Source organism: Delphinapterus leucas, chromosome 2, assembly GCF_059928025.1.
Source record: "Delphinapterus leucas isolate spDelLeu-1000000601 "Yukka" chromosome 2, BTC_Dleu_Yukka2, whole genome shotgun sequence".
Classification (NCBI taxonomy): Eukaryota; Metazoa; Chordata; class Mammalia; order Artiodactyla; family Monodontidae; genus Delphinapterus; species Delphinapterus leucas.
In genome coordinates, this window is record NC_143130.1 from 19,242,252 (window position 1) to 19,257,843 (window position 15,592).

Below are 15,592 nucleotides of genomic sequence, written 5' to 3' on the forward strand. Positions count from 1 at the left end.
GAAGATTACTATTTTTTCAGAAAACCAGCTTTTAGTCCTTCTACTAAATTTGGGCTTTATTTTTTCTTTTTCTAGGTCCTTGAGGTGTAAATTCAGGTTGTTTATTTGAGATCTTTGTTGTTTTATCGTGTAGGCATTTATCACTCTGAACTTCCCTCTTACAACTGACGTTGTTGCATCCCGCAAGTTATGGTATGTTTTATTTCTTGATTTTCTCTTTTGACCATTTGTTGTTCAGGAGCATGTTTAATCTCCACATATTTTTGAATCTTCCAGTTTTATTCTATAATTGATTTCTACTTTTATACCATTGTGGTCAGAAAAGCTGCTTGATAAGATCTCAGCATTCTAATTTATTAAGACTTGTTTTGGAACCGAACATATTATCTATCCTGGAGAATGTTTCCTGTGCGTATGAGAAGAATCTGTGTTCTGTTGCTTTTAGATTGAATGTTCTGTAAATGTCTATCTGGTCTAACATGTAGTTGAAGTCCAGTGTTTCCTTATTTTTCTGTCTGTATGATTTATTATTGATGGGGGATACTGAAGTCCCCTACTATTATTGTATTGCTGTCTATTTCTCCCTTTAGGTCTGTTAATATTTGCTTTATGTATCTAGATGCTCCTATGTTGAGTGCATAAGTATTTACAAATGCCATATCCTCTTGATGAATTGATCCCTTTATCATTATATTAATGACCTTTGTTTCTTATTATAGTTTGTCTTACAGTATAAGTACAGCTACCCCAGGTTGCTTTTGGTTTCCATCTGCATGGAATATCGTTTCCATTCCTTTACTCTCAGTCTCTGTGTGTCCTTAAAGCTGAAGTGAGTCTCTTTTAGGCAGCATGTAGATGGGTCATATTTTATATCCATTCAGCCACTCTGTCTTTATTTATTTACTTATTTATTTATTTTTGGCTGCATTGGGTCTTCGTTGCTGCACGCGGGCTTTTCCTAGCTGCAGCGAGCAGGGGCTACTCTTCCTTGTGGTGCATGGGCTTCTCATTGTGGTGGCTTCTCTTGTTGTGGAGCACGGGCTCTAGGCGTGCGGGCTTCAGTAGTTGTGGCACGCAGGCTTCAGTAGTTGCGGCACATGGTCTTAGTTGCTCCGCGGCATGTGGGATCTTCCTGGACCAGGGCTCGAACCCATGTCCCCTGCATTGGCAGGCAGATTCTTAATCACTGTACCACCAGGGAAGTCCTGCCACTCTGTCTTTTGATTGGAGATAGTCCATTTACATTTAATGTAATTACTTATAGGTATGTACTTATTACCATTTTGTTAATTTCTTTCTGGTTGTTATGTAGTTCCTCTGTTCCTTTCTCTTCTCTTGCTCTTTGTTGTTTGTTTGATGATTTTCTGTAGTGGTAGAGTCCTTTCTCTTTATATTTTGTTTATCTACTATAGGTTTTTGCTTTGTAGTTACCATGAGGTTTATGTAAAACAACTTGTAACAGTCCATTTTAATAACTTATTTTCCAATGCTTTTGATGTCACAAATACATCTTTTTATCTTGTGTATCCACTAACAAATTATATAGTTATTTTTCTACTTTTATCTTTTAACCTTCATACTGGCTTTACAAGTGATTAACCCACTGCCTTTATGACATTAGATTATTCTGAATTTTACTATATATTTACCTTTACCAGTGAGATGCCTACTTTGTAACGTTTTCTTGTTACTAATTAGCACCTTCTCTATTCAGCTTGAATAACTCCCTTTAACATTTCTTGTAAGGCTGGTCTAGTGGTGATGAAATTCTTTTGCTTTTCGTTGTCTAGAAAATTCTTTCTCTCTCCTTCAGTTCTGAAGGACAGTTTTCCAGGGTAGAGTATTCTTAGTTGGCAGTTTTTTTTTCTTTCAGCTCTTTATATCTGTATATCACGCCACTCCCTCTGACCTGCAAAGTTTCTGCTGAAAAACCTGCTGATAGTCTTGTAGGTTCCCCTCGTACATAGGTTCTTTTTCTCTTGTTGCTTTTAAGATTCTCTCCTTGTCTTTAACTGTTGATACTTGAATTACAGTGTATCTTGGTGTGGGTCTCTTTGGGTTCATCTTATTTAATACTCTCTGGGTTTCCTGGATCTGGATCTAGGTTAGGGAAGGTTTCAGCCATTATGTCTTCAATTAAGTTTTCTGCCCCTTTCTCTCTTCCTCTTTAGGGACCCCTTTTGCTTGATGTTGTCTCGTTAGGCTGTCTTCACTCTTCTTCATTCTCTTTTCTTTTTGCTGTTCTGATTGGATGAGTTCCACTGCCCTGTCTTTGAGTTCAGTGATCCTTTTTTTCTGTTTCATCTGGTCTGCTGTTGAACACCTCTACTGTATTTTTCAGTTATTGTATTCTTCAGCTCTGTCACTTCTATTTGGTACTTTCTTATATTTTTGATCTCTGTTGAAATTCTCATTTTATGCATGCATTTTTCTCCTAAGCTCTGTGAGCATCTTTATCACCATTCTTTTGAGCTCTTTATCAGGTAAATTACTCATCTCCATTTCATTAAGGTCTTTTTCTGAGGTTTTATCTTATTCTTTCCTTTGGAAATATTCCTCTGTTTCTTCATTTTTCCTTGACAATCTATGGCTTATATGCGTTAGATGAAACAACTACCTCTCCCAGTCTTGAAGGAGTGGCTTTGTGTAGGAGATGAACCTTATCGTTCAACTCTGCCCTAGCTCTTGGATATCTCTCAAACCTTTGTGATTGATTGTCCAAGAAGCCTACTTTATTCTTAGTGGCTTGCAGTAGTTGAGGGTGTGCCAAGACCTGTCAGGGGAGGATTTCAGTCAGCACCTAGATTCAGGCTGATTGGAAGCCAAGCCCTCATGTAGAAGCTTTTACAGTTTGCAAATATCTCTTTTAGGAGAAGACTGGGAGATGGGTATTTCTGTCTGCTCCCTCTGCCTTGAACCCTGTGGTAATAGCCAGTTAAGAACTATTTCTTTGTTTGCTACCATCCTGATGAACCCATGAACACAAGCCCCGCTGGCCACCAGAGCCACGGTATCAAGGGATGTGTTCTCTGGGTGACAGACACAAAAGCTAGGGTGTCAGATGTGCACATAAGCCCCTTTCTTGGAGGCACCACAACCTAAGATGGAGCAGAGGGAAAGCATGACAATGGCTCCCGAAGGCCATAGTCTTTTTTTTTTAACATCTTTATTGGAGTATAATTGCTTTACAATGGTGTTAGTTTCTGCTTTATAACAAAGTGAATCAGCTATACATATACATATGTTACCATATCTCTTCCCTCTTGCGTCTCCCACCCTCCCTATCCCACCCCTCCAGGCAGTCACAAAGCACCGAGCTGATCTCCCTGTGCTATGTGGCCGCTTCCCACTTGCTATCTACCTTATGTTTGGTAGTGTATATATGTCCGTGTCACTCTCTCGCTTTGTCACAGCTTACCCTTCCCCCTCCCCATATCCTCAAGTCCGTTCTCTAGTAGGTCTGTGTCTTTATTTCTGTCTTACCCCTAGGTTCTTCATGACTTTTTCTTAAATTCCATATATGTGTTAGCATATGGTATTTGTCTTTCTCTTTCTGACTTACTTCACTCTGTATGACAGACTCTAGGTCTATCCACCTCATTACAAATAGCTCAGTTTCGTTTCTTTTTATGGTTGAGTAATATTCCATTGTATATATGTGCCACATCATCTTTATCCATTCATCCGATGATGGGCACTTAGGTTGTTTCCATCTCCGGGCTATTGTAAATAGAGCTGCAATGAACATTTTGGTACATGACTTCCAGCAATCCCACTACTGGGCATATACCCTGAGAAAACCATAATTCAAAAAGAGGCCATAGTCTCTGTCGAGTATTTCAGTTGGCCTGTGGTTGTGTGTTCAGTGAGAAGCCTGCCCCTCAGGCCAAAGCTTTCAGATAAGCGAATCGGGTGCTTTTCAGTCGGCTGCCTCTGCACTGGGCCTTGGTGCTGGGTAGCCAGGTGAGTCTGTGTGAGCCCTTTAAGAACTGTTCTCAGATCACTCATAGCCTGTGGGTCTCAGGGAGGCAAGCCCTGGTGGCTTTCAAACCTGGAAGTTTTGGGGGCTTGTCTCTCAGGTGCAGGTCTTAAAAGTTGGGGTGCCAGATGTGGGGTTCAACCCCTTTGCTCCTCAGGGATAAGCTCAGTCGTCAGTTCCCTCTTGATTGCAGGTCGCTGCACCGGGTTTATGATGAGATTGTCTCAGCCTCTCCTACCTGCTTCAGTGTGCGTTTTTTTTCTCGGTTGCCTGGTATGTAGCTATAGATTTGGTGTGTCCGTGGTGGGAGGTGAGCTCAGAATCCTCTTATGTCGCCATCTTGAACTGGAACCGTATTTCTTGTCTTTTTGATGACAGGTGTGAGTGACACCTCATTGTGGGTTTTGTTTGTTTTTTCAGGCAAGGCTTTATTGGGGCCCCTGCTGAGGCAGCAGGCGGGAGTGAGAACAAACAACAGGTTCCCTTGCTTGCCCACGCCCTGAGAGGGGGCGAGCTTGTTCCTTATATGGGGTGAGGGCTGGGCCGAAGGGGTGGCTTAGGTGTCTTGCCCACCCCTTAGGTGGTGTTGTGTGCCGGGGGCATGCGCAGTGCCCTGCTTTTGCTCCAGGCTCCTCAAAATGGCAGTTGGGTGTTTTTGGTCTCTTTGTATCTTTTGTCTAGAATTTGCCCCAACTGAGCATGCACGCAGTAATTTTTAGTCCCATACAGTTTCTTTTAATTTGTTGCTTGAGGAGAGGTATGTCCAGGTGCAAGCATTGCAGCACTGCAGTATAGGGTCCCAGGTCCCAGCCTGTCTCATTCCCCCCTAAGAGACTCTACACATTTATTAAGGGGTAAGAGGCTGAAGGTCTCTTCTTCTGAAAGACCCTAGCCTCCCCTAGAGGAGAAGGACCTGACTGTTCCAAGGACCTGTAGGGACCTGGGCCACTTTCCGCTGGAATGGGCTGAATTTCTTGAGCCATCATGAGCCTTACTTCAAACTGTTGGAGCCTAAAAGACACAAAGTTAACCAAAAGGTTAAACAAAACAAAGGCTAAAAAGGAGAAGAACAACAATTGCCATTAAAGGGCCTAGAAAGGGAAGGAACCAGGTTAACTTTGGGCTTCCTTGACTGTTGACCACCAGACAAGGAAGGCGATATCACCCCTGCCAAAATTATGAAGCCACTCTGCCTGAGCTTATATTTCCTTAATATTAACTTTTACCTGTCCTGTTGCATTGATCCAAGTGCAGCGGGAAGTATTAGTTACCGCACAAAGTCTGCCTTGCTCTGTCAGAAGGTACTCAAGGGCCAGACGATTGTCAAGAACCACATCAGCCAAGGAAACAAGAGAGGTCCCAAGTCCCATTAAGGCTTCAAATAGGAGCCAACTCACTACATCATTTTACTTACCCGTTGATGGTACCTGTCTTTGGAATAGGCATCTCAGATCTTCCGCTAGCTCACAGGTGCATTGTTCTTCTGTTGTGACCCGTGGGGTTTCTGGAAGTAAAAGCTTTAGTCTGGACAGATGTACCCAACAGATACCCCTTGCAGTTTGACAGCAGTGGGGGTGGTTTAAATTACTTTAGAGTAATAGTTGGCAGTAGTTGGTCTTTGGGGGAGCTCTCTTTCCAGATGTTGAGAAGAACTTGGGTCCCCGGGGTTTATTTGTGAAGGAACTGCTCCTTCCTCTGTATTTTTAGTGGGAGCTGGCAGTGCCTTGTAGGCATAATCCTGGATTGCTTTCTGAACTTGTCCTAGAATAATATATCTCAGGGTCTGGTTCACTTCCTCATCCAGTAGAATGTCAGTAGTAAGAAAAGGCCTCCCGTAGGTCATTTCAAGGGGACTAAGTTTCAGACCACTCCTGAGGGCTACAGGGACCCTGAGGAGTGCAATAAGAGGCAGGTTGGTCCAGGGTGCACGAGTCTCTGGGCAGAGCTTTGCTAAGGTTTTCTTTAAAGGATGGTTCATTTTCTCTACCTTCCCTGAAGACTGGGGGTGCCAAGAGGTGTGTAGCTTGTAGTCTAGCCCTAGGGCTGTTGTGAGCTGCTGTGTGATTTTGGCTATAAAAAGAGGGCCCGTTATCGCTCTGCAGGGACTTTGGAAGTCCAAACCGAGGAATTCTTTCTTTTAAAAGGGACTTACAGACTTGCGGGGCGTTCTCAGGTCGGGTGGGGAAGGCTTTAACCCATCCTGTGAAAGTATCAACAAACACCATAAGATATTTATATCCTGATCGTGGGGGCATTTGGGTGAAATCTAACTGCCAGGCTTCCCGCGGGTATGTCCCTCGGCATTGAATTGGCCTGAGTGACGAAGGGGGGATTGGATGGGCCTGTGGGTTATTACAGGCGTGGCAAGCGTTCCTTGTTTTATTGTTCTTTCAAGCCCCTTTCCTGAAAAAGCCTTTTGCCTCAAGTCCCATAGTGCATCCCTCCCGTAGTGGGTGGCGTCCTGTAAGCTCTTGGTGAGTCTCCATTGTTGGGCTTCAGGGATTAGAAACATCCTCCTTTTGATGCCAGCCTGTGCTTCCCTTCTCAGAGCTCCATTTCTCAGCATTTTCTTATTCCTGGGGGGGAGAACTGGTGAAGGCTAGGGAGTTTCAGGGGGGGCCAATCACTAGAGCCTTAACTTGTTCAGGCTCCTGCAACTGAGCTGCCTGTTTTGCAATTTGATCAGCTTTGCTGTTCCCTTGGCTCGCAAAAGATCACAAAAGATCCATCCCTCTGATGGCCCCTGCAGTGCATTACTGCTACCTGGGTAGGAAGCTACACTCCTTCTAACAGACCAGAATCAAATCTTTATGTTTTATGGGGGAACACTTCTAGTGGTTAACATTCCTCTTTCTTTCCATCTGGCAACATGAGCATGTAGCACGTGGAACCCATATTTAGAGTCAGTGAAAATATTTAATTTCTTATCCTTCCCTAATTGCAAAGCTCTCATTAATGCTCGTAAGTTTTGCACAAACCGACACTCCCCGTTAGGCTTCTGTACGGGGAGGTTCGGGGTGCTGCAAGGGGATTGGCAGGGCCTAATGAGTCCGTGTTTCAGGAATCTGCTGAGCAGCGGTTGGATTCCCCTCAGGGCCTCAGGCTTTAAAAGATATTGTGTCTTCCAGGGGTATTTTTCCCCAGGCCTTAACTTTATTTTTATTGGGGGAACACGTTTTGCCCTTCCTGGCACCGAGGTATCCCAAACTGCAGGATCTACCTGTTCTGTAATTTCTTGGGGGATGTCTTGGGGCATATTTTGATGCCCAACAGGTGGGTCATCTGGGATTTTAACAGATGCATTCTCCGTTCGGATTACCTTCTTGGATTCACCCTGACCTAAGAATATACTAGCTCCTAACTTATTTAGCATATCTCTCCCGAGGAAAGGGACAGGGCATTCTGTCATGTACAAAAAGGAGTGAATAATAATAATGGACCCGATTCCACAGGCAAGAGGGGATGGTAAATCGCCTTTCCTTTGGCTGTCCATCGACTCCCATCACAGCACAGTCATGGCTGGAGAGGGGGCCAGCTGGCCAAGTCAGAGCAGGCGGCTCCAGCGTCTACAAGAAATTCAGTTCTCCTACCTGCCACATCGAGGGTGACCCGAGGCTCTGCTGCAGTCACGAGGATGGATCTGGAGCCGGGGAGGCGCTCGGGCATCCCACAGGAGGGTGCCCAGGACATTCCGCCTCCCAGTGCCCCCTTTCTGACAAAAGGCACACTGGTTTGGGTCCAAGGGGCTTCTTGGTGGTCTGTCCAGCCTTCTCGGCCCTCCAGGGTCCCCTGGAGGTGGTGGGTGGATCAGAGCGGCCAGAGGCTGCGTTTTCTTTATTAGCCTCTTATCCTCATTGGCCTCTTCTGTTAAGTCTCGGTTGTTACAGACCTTGAAGGCCTCCTCAGGGTTGACAGCAGGGCTTGGGGCCCAGCCGCAAGCTTCTGGAACTGTCTCCAGATATCAGGAATAGCCTTGGTGATAAAATGCATACTCCCTTCTGCGGACTCAGGGTCTGTATAGGTGTCCTTCCTGAATGCCTCTGTCACCCGGCTCAGGAAGCCTGCTGGGCTCTCACCTTTTTCCTGTGTAACCTCTCAGACCTTATTGTAATTTACTGGCTTCACCATACACCTTTTCATTCTTTCTGACAGACATGTAATCTAATGTCTCATCCCTAATGTCTCATCCTAGCTTGGCCTACACAATCTTCACAGTCCCAGCATGGGTCATGTTCTGGGATTGCGTCCCACCTACCTGATAAACTTGGCCATGTGGACTGGTGGCCAGTAGGCCATCTGCGTGTTCCCTGGGCTTTCTCAGTATGTGCTCCTTTTCATCTGGGGTGCAACAGTGGGCCAGAACAATCCATGCTGTCCTGCCAGGTGAGAGAGAATGTCAATCCCAGCCTGATAAATTCATCCCTAAACTTGTCAGGGTTCTCTGAGAACCTGCCTTATGGGTTTCCTAAGTCTCCCATTGAGAAGGGGCTGTGCACTCTAATAATCCCTCTGTTGCCATCGCTACTTCCCAAAGGGGGGAAAGGTGGGGGCTGACTTTGAACCTGATCCCGGGAAAACTTTTTTTATGAGAGAGAGAAACCAAGCCCAGTCTTGCATCAACCTACTCTTAATAAAATCCATTTACCTAATTAAATTTAATCCAACCTTAGAAAATCCTGACCAAAGTTCCTAATGTTCCTCTTCCGCAAACCTGCAACTTTCTGTAGCCATACTTTGTGTAGCCATACTTTGTCCCTTATTCTTTCCCCATTCAGAAACAGCCAGCTCTAGGACAAAGTCATCCTTTTTCCTTTCAACAAAATATATTCCCATTCCTCGTACCTTCTTTTCTTAACGCATCCTACTTCCCTTAAGCCACCATGAACTGTCTTTCACATTAGCATTCCACAAATTGGTAGCGAACATCTCAAGGTGGCACCAAACAGCTTAATTTCTCTCTCACAAGAAGACAAAAGTAGGTAAATTTAGACCTGTTTAGCAATTAATGTTCCAATAGTTTATCTTATTTGAAATGGCCTACATATACAATTAATTCCTATCTTAATTACTTTAGCTTCAAATTCACCAAAAATGGGAGAGACTGTTTTAGATGGATGTTTCCAAAACATAATTATTCCGATGTAGTTTAGCAAAAAGTTCTTATCCCAGTTACATTTACTTAAAAATTTAATCATATCAGGTTATTGTCCCTGTTGACAGATTTTTATAACAGGAACAATGTACACTTATTGACTTCCAGTAACCCTAGATACAATGAAAGTATTGTACTTTATGTTGATGACTCTAAAGATGGGTCTGTATTAATTAAACCCATAGCTTAAGCTAGACAAGTTAATTTCTGTAGAAGCAGAGATCTCATAGTTTTCCCGCTTGAATTTAAAATGGCCTTTTTTTCCCCCCTCAGTCTGGGGGACTACAGATGAATCAGGTGGTTCCTGAGAGCCCAGGCAGAAGACTTACATTGCAAAGGCAGAGGAGAGAGATGCAAGCCCCCTGAGCTCAGGCAGAATAGCGACATTGCAAGTGCAGAGGAGAGGGAGATGCAAGCTCCTGTCTTTTCTTTTTGTTCTTTGAAATCCCACTAAGTAACCCAAGGCTGGAGTCTCAGGCAATGCGGGCTGTGTTTGTATGTGCTCACAATGTCGGCAGTGACTTCCAGGAACAGCTGGACAGACAAAAACTACATCACAAAGATACCAATCGCAAAACTTAAAGACACAAACAAGAAGTTTTCAGGATTAAGGGGATGGGAGGGTAGGGGTAAGGACCAAGGGAGAGGTAAAGGGAGGAGGGACAGAAAAGACTGAAAATGAGAAAGAGACAGATTGCCTTTTCAGCCCGCCCCCTGCGGCTGTCTATTCAGGTACCAATCTGCCTGCTTCCAGAAAGGGCCAGTGAAGGAGGGAGCACCCTGTCCACTGCCCATCCGGGGTGATCAAGCCCGGAAACCAGCCAGTTGTATGTCGTCTGTGGGTCCCCGACCCACCGGTGGGACTCTCACCCACGCATGCACCAGTATATAGAAATCTGCCGCTTCAGCTCGTTCCCAATGGGACTTCTCTTGGCGGCAGGAAAATAAAGGTGAGAATATGGGGACGATCAGACTTACAGCCCACTACACGATATGAGGTTTGAACGTCTATCGCTCTCATAAATCTCCAGTCAGGGAGAGCCCGCTGGACCAAGGTCTGCAAGGTGTGATGGGAGCCTCTCCCACCTCTGCTTGTCACCCGTCACGGTGAGCCATTGCCAGCCAGAGGGAGCTGTAGCTTGCCTGACATCCACTCTCTTGGAAGGACAGAAGGAGGAGAGGACAGAGAGAGAAGTAGAGAGATTTCAGGAGAGGGAAAGGGAAAATGGTGAGGGACAAAGGGGAGGGGAGAAGCGTTGCCTGAATGAGGGTACTGAGGCCCCTCGGGGGCCAGAAAGGCAGACTTACCAAACGAGGTGATGCTGAAACAAGAGGTTCAGGTGGCCGCTTGTCACCCACGGGGAAGCTGCGTTCGGTGGTCCCGGAGGTGCCCAGATCCTCTCCCCTAGAAGGGACAAGCCCCACGTTGGGCACCACAAAATATGTTACCAACTAGGGTTAATTGATCAGAGGCCAAGTTCAGTCAGGGCTTTATTGGGACCCCTGCTGCAGCAGAGCAGGGGTGGGGGGCAGTGAGAACAAACAACAGGTTCCTTTGCTTGCCTGCTCCTCACTGTGGTTTTGATTTGTATTTTCCTGATGACTGGTGATGTCTAGCACCTTCTCATATACTCGTTGGCCATTTGTATATCTCCTTTGAGAAATATCTGTTGAGGTTCTTTGCCTGAGAGGGGCTGGAGGAAGCTCACGGACCACTGAAGGGTCCACAGCCAGGACTGATGTTCGTCTTTTTTTCTTATGCTTTAAAATGAATAATCATTTAATGTATTAACATTTTTACTTATAAACATACAATTTGCATATACAGGGAAAAATATGTTCTGTGGACACAACAGAATACTAGAGACAGGCAAGCAATCAGAAAGACAGGCATGCGTAGATGCAATGCGTGGGCAAGACTCCTCCTGGGTCCCTTGGTGGATCCCACAGTTCTCTTAAAGTCACTTTTGTTCATGATGCCATTTTTGTTGGGGGCGGGAAGAGGGATGTCTCATATGGCCATGATGCTAATGTCATTCCTCAACCTTCTTATAGTTGTTTTATGTGTGTGTGTGTATAAATAAAATACAATTATATTATTATATATAATATATAAATATACATTTGCACATATGGGAGTGTTTCTATCAGAATGACTAGATCAAAGGGTATATGCAATTTTCATTTTGACAGATTGTTCTTTATAGAAGTTTACACTCTACCCGCAGTATATGAGAATGCCTACAAGAGAATGCCTGTTTCCCCAAATGCTGATTCTGATTTTACCAAAGGGTAAAATCAAAATTTCATTTTGTTAAAAGAAAAGCAATCCATTGTGGATCTATTTTGCATTTATTAAGTTTTTCATATAAGAGATTAAGAGATATTTGTATGTTACCTTTCCTGTAGACTATTCATATTCTCTGTGCATCTTTCTGTTTCGGGTTTTGTTCTCTTACTTCTTGGGTCACCAGAGCTCTGTCCTTCTTGCTAGAGTGACATATTTAGAATGTCTTTTTTTTCTGTAAGAAACCAAGGGGGCTTAGGTAAGAAACAAAAACTAAGTTTTTCAAAAGAGACACTCACTTCCAGCCCATCCCACGATGACTAGAAATGTTTCCAGAATGAGGGTATTTGCACCTCAGCACAGGCAAAGCCCTTTCGTGGAAATACGCTGAAGGCCCTCTGTGGATCCAGTTTCGCTTCCAAGTGGGTGATCCTCAAGCTTGGGCTTTACTGTAAAATGTTCTAGAGTCAGATTAGAATTGAACAGGCGAAACTGCTGAATGAGAGCAAAAAGTGAAGAGTGACCTGCTCCAACAGGGACTCAATAGGATGCAAATCGGTAGGCACGTAAGAAGACAAAACCATGGAGTATCTTTTGAAAACAAAATAATCTAGGGTACCCAAACACAGAAAGCAAGAGAGGGGGGCTCTGCATTTGAGGTCCACAGGGTGAAAACAAGAAGGGGGCATGAGGACTGTCCTTATCCCGGGTTGGGGGCCATTGGTGACATCGGGGTCTGTGTTGCCGGGCTGGCAGCACCAGGAAGCTTACCTGGGGAGGTTTTCTGAAACTCACCTGCGTCTCCTGGTGTTTTCTCCCCAGCTCATGTGTTCCTCGGTGCAGAAGGCCCTGTTTGAGGAGGAGGACCACGTCAAGAAGCTGCAGCAGAAGGTGGCCACCCTAGAGAAGCGGAACAAGCAGCTGCGGGACCGGGTGAAGAAGGTCAAGAGGTCCCTGCGGCAGGCGCGGAAGAATGGCCGCCACCTGGAGCTGCTGAACCAGAAGCTGAGCGAGAAGCTGGCGGCCGCGGCAGGCGCGCTCCCGCACATCAACGCGCTGGGCCGCGAGCCCGCGGGCGCCGCCTACCTGCGGGGGTAGCAGGGATGGAGCCTTGGCCTCACCTGGTACCCGCTGAGGCCTCTCACGGGGAGTGGAAAAGGACACTGGGTTTAGACGTGCACATAGCTCAAGAACTCTTGTAGATGATGGTGCATTTGGTAGCGTCTAGTTGGTTGACAGGGCAAGTCTCCTATCTCCTTGGCTGCCGGCCTCCTGCCCTTCCCTTGTCCCAGACCCAGTGCTCTGATGCCGGCAGCGCCATATGCTTGCCTGGGGCCTGTCCCTGGCTTCCAGGAGCAGCTTGGAAAAAGTGCACTTATTAGGGAAAGAACATTTTAGAATCTCTAGAGGTACAGAACTCAAGGGGTTCAGCCTCCATTTCCGAAGAAAGGGAGTGTGGTCCCAGCTCTCAGCAGCAGGACAACCACTGGTTTGAAGGAATGATAGGTCGTGGAGTCTTCTGGTGTCGTTAAGACTTACGGAGCTCATCACAAGTCAGGGAGTGGAGCTAGAGGTGGCAGGTAATTAAGTAAGCAGAATTATACCTGATTTCCAACCTCAGCTATCCAGAGTTACAGAGGTTTCCCATGGGCCACTTTAATCTAAAGGGGAATTGCCTTTATGGTCCTGTCCTGTTTGATGAAAGCACATTTCTAAGCTGGAGGAGCTCGAGCAGTATCTCAGCCCCTACTAAATTCTGACTTACTGTTTGCTCAGTGATTACTTCCAACTTCTCTGAATTCGAGGGGAGCTGACCCAATATGTTGTGCATTTCTGTTGTGCAAAGACACCTCCTTACCTACTGGGGTCTGGGGACCTTGCCTCGTTGCTCTGCTCCCAAAAGGGCTTGTTGAGGGCATTCCGATCTCGGCTTCTTTATGCAAATGCTTTGCACCCACCTGGACTGTCCAGACAGACCCTGGGAGTAGTGTTTGCACATCAGCCCGCTTCTCACTGCATTAGATCCTCTGTACAATCGCTTCACCTTCTTTGGGAAGAAACCTCTAGAGAGAGTATTGCAAGTAAAAGATATTCACAATACCTAACACTCGAGCCCTTCACTTAGCCACGTGTGATCGCGTCCCAGCTCTGTGACTAAGAAGTGCCCATCCCTTGGTTATCTTCTGATGGTTCTCCAAACCAACCCGTGTCCCTTCCCTGCTGTTGTAGGTAGAAGCTGCCCCTTTACCACCCCAGATTCAGGAGGGCCCGACAATGCCGTCCTCTCCATTGGAAATGGCAGTTAGGGTCAGATTTCCATCCCCTGCCTTTAGAAAAACCATGTCCTTCTTGCTCTTTGCTCTGGCAGCGCGCCTGGGGCATGAGCCTTGTGACACTTGGGTCTTGATGGTAGGCGATGGCCTCAGAGGAGAAGCCAACACCCTGGACTGCACAGCATGGGGACTTTTGCTCAAGGGGTCTTTACCGCTAAGCTTCTGCCAGCACTTTATCAGCTGTAATCTTCATGGTCTGGTACAATAGAAGGCGCGTCTTGTGGTTTATTCTTCCCAGGGACGTTTCATTACTGCAGTTTTGCTGCCACCCAAGGGAATGACAAGCCTAACGGTGATTTACAGCCAGCGTTTGTAGAACTGTGGAAGCTGGATCTCTTCGGATGTATTATGTTCTGCCTTTTCAATAAACGTGAGCCAGTAGTTCAGCCACAGCAGTAAAGCAATGCGTGTATCTTTTGGAGCAGGGGTCCTGCAGGATTTCCAGCTTTGGCCTGAAAAGGCCATTTAGATCCTCGGGGGGAAGCATCTGTGGGTCACACCTGAGGCATTTAGGAGACTGAGCTGAAGCCTCCTCTGCTTTCCCCGCTGGGATGAGGCTAACCGTGTCTCTCCCCGGGTTCCCATCTCTCAACACACCTGCAGACAAGCAGTGTTATCCTGACCTCACCTCACAAGGGACATGCAGCTTCATTAATCAATGTCTTCAAAAGTACATTAGGATCTGTGCCAACAGGAACTCCCAGGTCCCCATTATCTGCTACGTTGTCATCTTACGGCAGCCCTCGCCACCCACTCATTGTATTAGTAGGAATTGTTCATGCAAGAAAAACCCAAGAATTGCTCAGAACTTGACACACATTGGCCGACCTGTCGTAGCACTCTCTCTGAGCTGTGTACCATGGTTTAGTTCCACTCAGCGGTTCAAGGAGGCTAAATGACTTTGCCAAAGTCACATAATAAGCAAGAGGCTGACAGAATCTAGTATCTTTAAACTAGGGTCCCCAGGAGTTACAAACTGGTGGCATGTGGGCCACACCTCACGTGGGGATGAGGTTTCTGTGTTTGAATGTCAACCTTCACTGGGCTACAGTTCAGGCCGCTGTCTCTGCTACTATCGCACCCACCCCCATTTGGGTTTTTTTTTTTTTTTTTTTTTTTAACACACATCACGCATTTGTGGTACCTGCCTGACAGCAGAAGTTAACAGGGATTCCTGCTTCTGTGGTGCAAATCCTCACCTTCCTTTGGGGAGAGAGAACGCAAAATCCAATCACAACAACTATGGATCAGCTGTTGGCTCAGCAACGCCCACATTCTATGATGGTTTAAAAAAAAAACAACTAAGTACCCAGAATGCTTTAGGCCCTCACACACACATCTCACTTAATATTCCTAATAATTTCATAAATAGTGATTCTGATCGCCATTTTCCAAGAGGAATCTGGGGCTTCAAGAGATTAACTTGCCCCGTGTACACAACTAGGACAGGTGGCCAGTCAAACCTCCAACCCTATCTTCTTTTCTCTTTGCACGAGCTCACCTGTAGAATGGGGATAATCACTCCTACTGTAAAGGCTGTGAGGAGGCCTGAAATTACTCATACAGATGCTTTGATAGCACGATACCTGACACCCCACACGTACTCAATAATATTACTCACAATAATCATCTATATTATAGTGATAAATACTCACCAGAAAGGCCCAATGCACGTCAGAAATAAGAGTGTCTGGTGGGATTCCATGTAATTTTCTCGTCCAATTGCCATACAATATTCCAGCTCCTTTCCATTTTCCTTATTTCTGAACTACCTCCTTTTCTTTCACATTCAGTAGTTGGTTGTTCCTGCAAATTTACCAAGAAAATATAGTCCATCAGAA

The 15,592-nt window shown here is 45.7% G+C and overlaps 1 protein-coding gene across 1 annotated transcript in view; it reads left to right on the forward strand.

The window, feature by feature from the left end:
• CCDC3 (coiled-coil domain containing 3) overlaps nt 1-14,676 on the forward strand; it is a 103,518-nt gene extending 88,842 nt beyond the window's left edge. The window contains exon 3 of the mRNA XM_022580325.2: nt 12,241-14,676. Coding sequence (XP_022436033.1) covers nt 12,241-12,516 — 276 coding nt within the window. The 3' untranslated portion in view covers nt 12,517-14,676. The remainder of the gene's footprint in view (nt 1-12,240) is intronic.
• Nucleotides 14,677-15,592: the final 916 nt, after the last annotated feature.